This window comes from Thamnophis elegans, chromosome 7 (genome assembly GCF_009769535.1).
Source record: "Thamnophis elegans isolate rThaEle1 chromosome 7, rThaEle1.pri, whole genome shotgun sequence".
Classification (NCBI taxonomy): Eukaryota; Metazoa; Chordata; class Lepidosauria; order Squamata; family Colubridae; genus Thamnophis; species Thamnophis elegans.
The window spans coordinates 71,821,658-71,833,277 of NC_045547.1; the positions used below are offsets into that span (position 1 = coordinate 71,821,658).

Genomic DNA, 11,620 nt, shown 5'->3' on the forward strand with positions numbered 1-11,620 from the left:
CTAGAAAAAAGTAGCTCAAATAATTTCTGTTGTATTGTCCCAAAACCTCCGTAAAGGAGGACTTCATGGACTCCAGAGAGTTGAGTTTAGATTAAACAAGCTTTAAGGTAAAGGTTCCCCTTGCACATATTTACTAGTCGTTCCCTACTCTAGGGGGCGGTGCTCCTCTCTGTTTCAAAGCCGAAGAGCCAGTGCTCTCCGAAGATGACTCTGTGGTCATGTGGCCGGCATGATTAAATGCCGAAGGCCCACGGAACGCTGTTACCTTCCCACCAAAGGTGGTCCCTATATTTCTACTTGCATTTTTACATGCTTTTGAACTGCTAGGTTGGCAGAAGCTGTGACAACTAACGGGAGCTCACTCCATTATGTGGCGCTAGGGATTCGAACCGACGAACTGCCTACTTTTCTGATCGACAAGCTCAGCGTCTTAGCCACTGACCCACTGTGTGCCTCTAAACAAGCTTTACATTTTAAAACAAGCCTCTTTATTTAAATCAATGTAGATATTTGTTCTTCAGCATTCCTGAAGTTATTAGCACCAGGGGTTGGCATAATTCTATTTGACATTGTGAATTCCATTTTTTTCTGACACATCATGAATTTTAAAACCAATATTTTTCTACAGGTGAAACCTTTAATAATAATAACAATTTGGTCAGCCTGCAGCAGGCTTGGGCCGCAGGAAAGGATTCCAAAGAACAATAAGCAGAAGTGTTGGGATGCAGTGGAATGTTTCAAAGATAGAGCAGAAATATGGGGTAGCAAAAATGTTAAACAACATTTTGGAATGTTTTCATTGATTGAGATATTGTTGAGACTTTGGAAAAAGTCACAGAGAAGATGATTAAAAGGCCTGGAGACTAAAGCATGAACAATGGTTGCAAAATTTGGGTTTGGCTAGTCTAGAGAAAAGAAGGACTAGGGGTGACATAATAGTTTCCCAGTATTTGAGGGGCTGCCACAAAGAAGAGGGGGTCAACTTATTTTCCAAAGCACCAGAGGGCAGGATAAGAAAGAATGGAGGGAAACTAACCCAGAAGAGAAGCAACTTGGAATTAAGGAGAAACTTCCTAACAGTGAGAACAATTAACCAGTGGAACAGAAGTTGCCTTCGAAAGTTGGGGGTGCTTCATCATTGGAGGTTTTTAAGAAGAGACTAGACAGCCACTTGTCTGAAATACTACAGGGTCTCCTGCTTGAGCAAGGGGCTGGACTATAAGACCTCCAAGGTCCCTTCCAGCTCTATTCTATTCAAATTTAAAAGTAACTGAATAGGTTTCTCAAAGCTTTGCGTTATTCTTAAGGTTTTGCATTATTTTCTTATTTTCAGCTATTCTTTAGCTTTTTTCTCCAAAGTGTCATGTTAGTGGGACCTTATAGAACCGTGATGGCAAACCTATGGCATGTTGCCACCAGTGGCACATGTCAGCTCTGGTGCGCATGTGTGCGCTGGCGACAATGGTGGGTTGCAGGCGGCACGCCCCGGTACGGGTGTACCGGATCCTGCCCAGAGCACCGGGTACAGTTCCGGTACGGTGCTCCGGAGGGTCCACCCGCCCGTCCGCGCTCCTTACCTGTGCTTTTCGCCCGTACGGTGCCTGTGTGACGCTCCGCTGAGCAACTGGAGTGTCGCGGAGGCTTGCGGAAGCGTTGCAGGCAAGAACGACGCATGTGCGTGCCGCGCACGTCCACTTGGGTGATGCCGGGGTTGTTCCAACCATACCAGTTTGAACGGAATCCAGAACCCACCACTGGCTGGCGAGCGGATTTTCACCCTTCCAGAGGACCTGCGGAGCCCATTTTTGGCGTCCTCAGGCTTCAGGAAAGCCTCTGGAGCCTGGGGAGGGATTTTGTGCATGCCGGGCAGGGGTGGGTTTCAACCGGCTCGCGGCGGTCCCTGCGAACCGGTTGGTCGGCAAACCCAGAAGTAAGTAACTTCCGGGAACAGCGAAGGGCCACCCGCCCGCCCACACTCCTTACCCGGTTTTGACGAGTTCTGTGCTTCCACGCATGCGCAGGACGCATACAGCACCTGCGCGATCCTCCAGGAGCAGCTGGAGCATCGCACAGATGCTAGTACGCATCCGTGCGCCGGGCGCATGCTTGAGGACGCCGCCGGCCCCGTTCCAACTGAACCGGTTGGAACGGGGCGAGAAACCCAACCCTGATGCTGGGGGGTGGGGGTTGCGTGCACTAGCGCAGGTGGGTGGGGAGTATTGAATTGGTGTGGGTGCGCATGCACAATTTTGGCATGCCCTAAGAAGGTTTGCCATCACTGTCATAGAAGATTACATTTGAAATAAATGCTTCATTTCAATGAAGATCTCACTTTAGGACCATTGATTATATTAAACTTTTGTACATGTCTATAAAATTGTCCATGGGTGGACCTTGGTAGTTGCAAATACAATTCAGCATGATTTAGTTTTACCTTTGATTCTTCTTAATTGCCACAGTGAATACTTTCTTTGCACAAAATTGTCGTGCTTGCATTTTAAAAGAAAACAATGATCTAAACTTCCTTATGTTTCCTTTACCTTGAATATTTATTTTTTTCCCCATTTTCGTACGTTCACATTCCTTTCAGATGCGTATTGTTTGGATTTATATTTCTTAAAAAAATAATGCAACTGCACTTTAAAATTTCTGCTGACATATAAGTGGCCTGTTAGTTTACAATGAGTGAAGAGGTTCATCACACAACAGTAGTTTTTGCACAGCCTGCTCATGTTGATAATAAGGCCGTGGTCTTGTGAATCCTTGTGAGAAAAGATTGCAGAATTGTGCAAGGATGGGGATATTTATTTTGACTTCCTTTATATATGACTTGCATTTTGCTTCCACTGTAATAGTTTAGTGTTTGATAGCGGCAACAAAAGTTACCCTAAGATCCCTTCTTTTAACAGTTTTTGTGAGGCTGTGTTGCTTAATCAGCAATTTAGGAGTGCATGGGTGGATGTTCCTTAGCTTGGACCACTTTGTCAAAGTTAGGCTATAAGGTCGTGTTCTTCAGACTTGGGAAGTTTAAGAGGTGTGGACTTCCGTTCCAAGAATTCTGGGAGCTGAAGTCCAAACCTCTTAAACTTCCCAAAATACAGATAAGTGCACATTCAGGTGGAGGATGCCGGGCCCCGTTGCAACCGGAACCCACCACTTGATGTATGTATGTATGTATGTATGTATGTATGTATGTGTGTATGTGTGTGTGTGTGTGTGTGTGTATGTGTGTGTATATATATGTGTGTGTGTGTGTGTGTGTGTGTGTATATGTATTTGTGCTGATAAATAAATAAATACAACAAAATGTAACAAAAAGGCAACAGTAAAAATATTGGGTTTCTGCCTGGATGGTCTCTTGTGACGAGCCGAAGGACAGAGAATGGAAGTAGTGATCTTCCTCCCATATTTGGGCATACCGGGGGTTGTAAAAGAAATCTAATAGATACCTTTCACCCTGGCTTCGCTGATAACGGATAAGAGCCTGTGGCCTAATGGCTAAGAAGTCTGCCTAGTATGTAATATAGCCCAGGTTCAAATCCCAGTAAGGGTATGGCTAGCTGATGAGAGCTAAATAGCTTGAAATAGATCTATACTAGTCTCCCTTTATTTATTTATCAGCACAAATACAACAATATATATATTGTCGAATTTCGTCGAAATGTCACCAAGACACTTCCAATTTTACGTGGGAGAAAACCCGAATAACCAAAGACATATATATATAATATATATATGTATTTAGTGTCACAACCCCTGGTATGCCCAAATATGGGAGGAAGTCTACTACTACCTATCTCTGTCTATCGGCTCGTCACAAGAGACCATCCAGACAGAAACCCAATATTTTTACTGTTGCCTTTGTTACATTTGTGTTGTATTTGTGCTGATAAATAAATAAAGGGAGACTAGTATAGATCTATTTCAAGCTATTTAGCTCTCATCAGCTAGCCATACCCTTACTGGGATTCGAACCTGGGCTGTATTACATATTAGGCAGATGTGTTAACCACTAAGCCACAAGGTTCTCCTCCTTTATCAGCTGAGCCAGGAAAATAGGTATGTATTTAGTGTCACAACCCCTGGTATGCCCAAATATGGGAGGAAGTCTACTGCTTTCTATCTCTGTCTATCGGCTCGTCACAAGAGACCATCCAGACAGAAACCCAATATTTTTACTGTTGCCTTTGTTACACATTTTGTGTTATATTTGTGCTGATAAATAAATAAAGGGAGACTAGTATAGATCTATTTCAAGCTATTTAGCTCTCATCAGCTAGCCATACCCTTACTGGGATTCGAACCTGGGCTGTATTACATATTAGGCAGATGTGTTAACCACTAAGCCACAAGGTTCTCCTCCTTTATCAGCTGAGCCAGGAAAATAGGTATGTATTTAGTGTCACAACCCCTGGTATGCCCAAATATGGGAGGAAGTCTACTGCTTTCTATCTCTGTCTATCGGCTCGTCACAAGAGACCATCCAGACAGAAACCCAATATTTTTACTGTTGCCTTTGTTACACATTTTGTGTTATATTTGTGCTGATAAATAAATAAAGGGAGACTAGTATAGATCTATTTCAAACTATTTAGCTCTCATCAGCTAACCATACCCTTACTGGGATTCGAACCTGGGCTGTGTTATATATATATATAATGCAAAAGTTTGTTAAGTCCAGTTTTTAAGCAGTCTTTAAACCACAACTTCACAAAATAGATTCATCATGCTTTTACGTTGATAAAGTGGCAGCCATAAACAATCACATCTTTAGTACTTAGTATACTAATTTAAGTGCATCTTCTGGGCCGCCCTTCAGATATTCTTCCAATACTCTTTTTTCTTCCTCAGCTGTCTGGCATCTCTGCAACAATCCAGGCCTAGCTATTTTCTTTGGCAAGTGGAGCCTGCCAACATTGCTGCATGGGTAAAGGGGCTTGATTTACTATCATTACCATTATTCATTTTTAGGCAAAAATGAAAGTGCTGAAAATGCTGTGATAACTTCTCCCAATGCAAGCAGAGATGCTCACAAACTCTGGTCAAAAGAGTTGCCATGGCAGCTGCAATGGTGCAGTTGACACTCTCTGTTGTGTATAAGGTCATCCGCAACTTCAGTTGCACTGTTCTGCCCGCCATCTTGATTTTTTTCACCACAGCGCGCCTACAGATATCCCATAAAATGCAGTGGGGTGGGAGAGGGGAAAATGCAATTCCTGACCAGGAGAAAGGTGCACAGGATTCTTTTTTGAGACAGAAGATGAGATTGGTTTGTCCCCCCCTCCCATCCCCAGTTTTTAGCAGGAATAATGTATTCTTTTTGAAATAAAAAGTAGAGGTGGAATTCAGCTGGTTCAGACTGGTTCGTTTGAACTAATAGTGTTGAACTGAGGGTGGGCCAGCCCAACCACCTTGGTTCCAAAACATCCTGTGTAGCCTCATTTTCAATGCCCCGTGCATTCATGCATGCTGCACATGGGAAGACAGTACATGTGCAGAAGGCACACGTACAAGATGCGAGTGCATCAGTGGTGGGATTCAGCCGGTTCGCACCTATTGGGGAGAAACGGTTGTTAACTTTCTAAGCAGTTGTTGGAAGAACCGGTTGTTGGAAGAAATCTCATCTTGCTTTTTCCCACTTCAGAGGGCTAATCCTGTAAGGAAGGCAGGAAGGAAACATCCTGGTGTTGTTTCTAGCCTAAACCTTATTGCCCTGCTTACAGAAACTGCCTCTCTGGTTAACCCTTATTACATTGTAACAGCTAAGGTGAAGAGCCCATCAACCTGAGTGACGTTGAATTGGCCGTGCCCACTCAGTCACATGACCACCGAGCCCCGCCTACCCAGCTGGTCATTAGGGCAGAGAACCGGTTGTTAAATTATTTGAATCCCAACACTGGAGTGCATGCATGCACCCGCTCACATTTGCGAACCAGTGGTAAACTTATGTGAATCCCACCGCTGATAAATAGTTTTTATTAATTTATAATGTGACATACAAAGAGAATACCAAAGCAAATATTAGGGAAATTAGGAAAGGAAAAAGGGTTCCACCACAAATCCGCGAAGCCCTTATCCGCAGAGACATAAGCGCGAAGACTAATTCGCGCCGTTCGAAGTGCTAAGGAAAACCGCGACCCTACCGCGATGACATAATCACGGAGGGCAAATCCGCGCATTCCCAAGCACTCAGCATCCTAACCCTAACCCTAAACCTAACCCTAAACCTAACCCTAACCCTAAACCTAACCCTAAACCTAACCCTAACCCTAAACCTAAACTTAACCCTAAACCTAACCCTAAACGTAACCCTAACCTAACCCTAACCTAAACCTAACCCTAACCCTAAAACAAACCCCTAAACCTAATCCTAACCCTTATCTTAATTTAAATCCGCTTTCTGCTGCCGCGCTATTTTAAAGCGCCCTTCTGTCGCCGCGCTGTTGTCGCGGCAGTGATGACGCGCGGTGATGACGTCGCGGCTTTAGCGACACGATTTTATCACCGCTATTTTGACGAGCGCGGTTTTGTCGTGCCACGAGGAAAAAGTGGATAGTGGGGGAAATCAAGGAAAAAAGAAAAAAAATAATAAAGGCATTGATATCCGACTCCTTTGGTGCAGTAAAATAAGGCATTAAGATCTACCTTCAACTTTTTACTTTTTAATAATAATAATAATAATAATAATAATAATAATAATAATAATAATTGATCACATACTCAGCTGCTGTAAAAAAATCGCGCAGACTGATTATAAATTGTGGCACAATTCAGTAGCACAAATGATCCATTGGAATTTGTGCAAAAATTATAATATTAAAACAGCAACAAACTGGTGGGAACATAAGCCTGAAAAAGTCACCGAAAATCAGATGGTCAAGATCTTGTGGGATTTCTGTATACAAACCGACAAAATACTGGCGCATAATACACCAGACATCACACTGATTGAGAAAAATAAGGTCACAATCATAGACATCACAATACCAGGTGATAGCAGGGTCGCCGAGAAGGAACATGAAAAAATCGCAAGATACCAGGACTTAAAAATCGAAATTCAACGACTATGGCACAAACCAGCAGTGATAATTCCAGTGGTAATTGGCACACTGGGTGCTATACCAAAAGCACTGGAATTACATTTAAAACAGTTAAAAATTGACAAAATCACCATCAGTCAAATGCAAAAAGCCGCACTGCTTGGATCTGCACGCATATTACGAAAATACGTTACAACGTCCTAGGCCCCTGGGTGGGGCCCGACTAGTAACCAATGCCAAATCCGGCGAAACAACTGGCCGCTGTGATACAATTGTATAATAATAATAATAATAATAATAATAGAAACTAGCCATTTCTATAACAAAAAATCTATCTATTTGGTAAAACCCAAAACCAAAGTTTCATTTTTTCCCCACCTCAAGACAAAGTCCAGAAGTGGTTTCCAAGTAGAAATGAAGATATTTGTATTGTTTTTTCTTTAATCAATGCAGTCAATTTAGCCATCTCTGCTAACTCCATCCATTTTTGTAGCCATTCATCCGTTGTGAGAATGGAGGTGACCTTCCATTTCTGTGTGTACGGTAGTCTTGTTGCCTTCGACATATGTAATGGTGTAGTCTTGGTTTCACTCCCCAGCACCAATATAAAGGTTGTGCTCTGTTCTTTTGTGGCCCCTTGAAAGTGGAAAGATTTCACCTACCACTTTCCAAGTCTCTTTGCTGGATTGGCCAAATGGGATCGTTTGCAATTGTTTGTTGCTTTCTAAAGTTATGACTTCAGTTGTCAAGTTTTTCTCTGATAATTTTGGAAGAGCGAAGAATGAAACCATTGTAAAATGTAAACTAGAAAGCCTTGTTTAGCAGCAATGAAACGTTATTGTGTAAGATTTTGGAAAGTTTGAATCAATTAGAGATCGAGTCCCCTGTGCTTAATAATTCCCCCAAAGGACTGGGCCAAAAGTACCATGGTATTTCTCACTCAGGAAGTGGACTAGAGTAGAGCTGAGCAGTTTACTCACTGGCTGGCCACAATTTTCAGGGGCAATTGACTTTTAACCGCTAGATTTTTAGATTGCTTTGCAAAGGAACTTGTCCTTATTTGCAATAAGATAATGTTGTAGTGTATGACTTTTGGGAGAGGAGAAGACAGATTTCAAAGTTGAATATTTAACTTTGTGTTTCTGAATATTCTCTTCAGGATAATGTCCTGTAAAGCACTATGGAGCTGTAGATAACCTTAAATGCTATTGCTGTAATGATGATGTTGATTTATGGACAGAATACAGAATATATCATTGTTGGAAGGGACCTTGGAATCTTCTAGTCCAACAACCCTGCTTTGGCAGGAAACCCTACACCGCTTCAGACAAATGGTTATCCAACATCTTAAAAACTTCCAGTGTTGGAGAATTCTCAACTTCTGGAGGCAAGTTGTTCCGCTGATTAATTGTTCTGGCAGGAATTTTCTCCTTAGTTCTAGGTTGATTCTCTCCTTGATTGGTTTCCATCCATTGTTTCTTGTTCTGCCTTCAAGTGCTTTGGAGAATAGCTTGACTCCCTCTTCTTTGTGGCAGCCCCTGAGATATTGGAAGACCGCTATCATGTCTCCCCTAGTCCTTCTTTTCATTAAACTAGACATACCCAGTTCCTGCAACTGTTCTTCATTTGTTTTAGCCTCCAGTCCCCTCATCATCTTTGTTGCTCTTCTCTGCACTCTTTCTAAAGTCTCCACATTTTTACATCGTGGTGACCAAAACTGGATGGGGCGTGTTAAACAACTGGTTGTCTAACCAACAGCTATCTGGAAGTGGTTGTACAAATAAGGCTTGTGAGGAAGAGAAGGGTTGAGGTAGCTGTGTGGTTTGTTCTGTTTTATCGCCTTCTGACTGATCTTCCTGCAGAGTCATTTCTGTAAGTGGGAGGGTTCTTTTCTTAGATTTCCAAATAATTGTTCTCTATAATTTGCCATCCATAGTGGGCTTTTGGAAATCCAGAATAGAAGCTGTTCTTGCGCGTATCTCTCTTTCTCTTGGAGGGATCGTCAATTTAACAGTGAGTTTTTTGCTCTTCCTCGTCTGTTCCTTTTGCTTTAGAAGACAGTTAAGCTCTTAACTTACCTAAGACTTGCATTACAAGATAGGATTGCTAGAGTTAGTTAACACTGATTATTTAACATTCCTCTGTTGACCTTGTGCTCAGTCTGTAAGTTTGATTGGAGACATTTGCTTATACAAAGTCTTATAGTCTTGACACAAGAGCAATCTGTCCCAATCTGTTCCCAGTGCTATCCTGCTGAGAACAAAGAGTTGAGATAATTTAACAGTGAAGATAGAGTTGGAATAGTCCTTGCCAAATTTGGAAGCATTTTGTCCTTTCCATTAAAAAAAAAAAAAATCCTGTCTAGATTTGTGAGTAGCCTTCCATCCACATAACTAATATGTGTGGTTCAACAGTGCTTCACTTTTTAAGATTAGCAAAGGTTGGCTGGGTGTTACAGTACTTAGGACATGGATTCATCTGGTGCTTTTTTATTTTTCACAAGAACCCACAATAAAGATGGGATTGAATTTTAATCTTAGCCATGCACAAGTTATCTCTGAGAATCGGACAGGATTGGAAGAAGAAGAAGAAAAAATCCAAGCATTTCTCAACCTTTGCAATTCTAAAATAAAATGTTTAAAAGTTTCAATTCCTAGAATTTCCCAGCCAATATGTGTTTTTAAGCCCAGCCATCATTCTTCCATTAGAGCATGAGTTTCTTTTCTTACAAAGGAAAAGATGGCCAAATGGATTTGAAAGCTTTGTTTCTGAAATTTGATTTTATGATATGGGTGGAAACCAATCAAGGAGAGAAGCAATTTAGAACTAAGGAGAAATTTCCTGACAGTTAGAACAATTCTTTAGTGGAACAACTTGCCTCCAGAAGTTGTGAATGCTCCAACACTGGAAGTTTTAAAGAAGATGTTGGATATCCATTTGTCTGAAGTGGTGTAGGGTTTCCTGCCTAAGCAGGGGGTTAGATTAGAAGACCTCCAAGGTCCCTTCCAACTCTATCCTATTCTATAGTTCCTTGACCAAGGGAAGTCAAAACTCAACATGCTATTCTGAACCCTCTTGTTATAGGTCTCTTTCATAGATGCTTTTTATCAAGGGAGATCCATTCTATGATGCTTTGGTCTACCTACCTGAGCATGTTTATTTACACAAATGACAATGTTACTAACCCTGAAAGAGATATGGAGACATTTCCGAGAAAGCCAATTGTTTGGTTTTATTTCTTGCTTATAAGGGCAGCAGTCTTGCCACTTGTGATGAGTTGAAATTTCTAAATAGCTGATTCTTGCTTGTTCCAGGGAAATTGCTTGAAATGGAGAATACATCAGAAAAATGAGATTAAAAAAGAATGATGCTTGTTCCTGTTTGCAGAGCTGTCACTGATGAAATAGCAAAGTTCAATGCTTTGACTCTCCAGAAATCTAACACTTCCTTTGCATCATGTATATATATATATTTTAAATGTGTTGTTTATGCATAGCATTCTAATCGATGGTAAAACTGAGGTCTTTTTGAGTTGGTGAAGTTCTCCATCCCGGCTTGGCTTACTCAGAGAGCACTTGTGTCCCATAATTAGCTGCTGTATTTAATGGTTTCACAGCAGCTGCTGTTTTTCACTACTGTGAAGTTCAGATCTTAGACCAGAAATAACTGCAGCTAAAATTAAATAGTACTTATCATCTAGCTTCTTTTGAATATCCAGATTGCCATTCATAGGAACTCATTTGTAAAGACAATGTAGAAAACAGCTGCACTTAATTTTCAGGGGCAATTGACTTTTAACCGCTAGATTTTTAGATTGCTTTGCAAAGGGAAGTTGTCCTTGTTTACAATAAAATAATGTTGCAGTGTATGACTTTTTGGAGAGGAGAAGACAGTTAGATTTCAAAGTTGAATACTTAACTTTGTGTTCTGTGTTTCTGTCTGTGCTTCCTGAAAAATATTCTCTTCAGGATAATGTCCTGTAAAGCACGATGGAGCTGTATATAAATTTAAGTGCTGTAATGATGATGTTGATGCATGGACAGAATGCAGAATATCAGAATTGGAAAGGACCTTGGAGGTCTTCTAGTCCAACCCCTGGCTCAGGCAGGAAGACCTATACTACTTCAGACAAATGGTTGTCCAATCTCTTAAGAGCCGAGGTGGCGCAGTGGTTAAATGCAGCACTGCAGGCTACTTCAGCTGACTGCAGTTCTGCAGTTCGGCTGTTCAAATCTCACTGGCTCAGGGTTGACTCAGCCTTCCATCCTTCCGAGGTGGGTAAAATGAGGACCCGGATTGTTGTTGGGGGCAATATGCTGACTCTGTAAACCGCTTAGAGAGGGCTGAAAGCCCTATGAAGTGGTATATAAGTCTAACTGCTATTGCTATTGCTATTCTTTAAAACTTCCAGTGTTGGAGAATTCACAACTTCTGGAGGCAAGTTGTTCCACTGATGAATTGCTCCAACTGTCAGGAAATTTCTCCTCAGTTCTAAGTTGCTTCTCTCCTTGCAGGGGTGGGTTTCAACCGGTTCGCGGCGGTCCCTGCGAACCGGTTGGTCGGCGAACTCGGAAGTAAGT

The 11,620-nt window shown here is 41.8% G+C and overlaps 1 protein-coding gene across 2 annotated transcripts in view; it reads left to right on the forward strand.

Annotated features, from left to right (window-relative positions):
* The window catches only part of LOC116511624 (beta-parvin), a 61,488-nt gene that overhangs the window by 22,119 nt on the left and 27,749 nt on the right, over window positions 1-11,620 (forward strand). Inside the window, exon 1 of one of the 2 annotated variants that reach the window (XM_032221772.1) lies at window positions 8,991-9,053. The exons of the other annotated variant lie outside the window; for it this stretch is intronic. Coding sequence (XP_032077663.1) covers window position 9,053 — 1 coding nt within the window. The 5' untranslated portion in view covers window positions 8,991-9,052. Of the gene's footprint in view, window positions 1-8,990; window positions 9,054-11,620 lie in introns of those variants that run through there. 2 annotated transcript variants of the gene reach the window in all.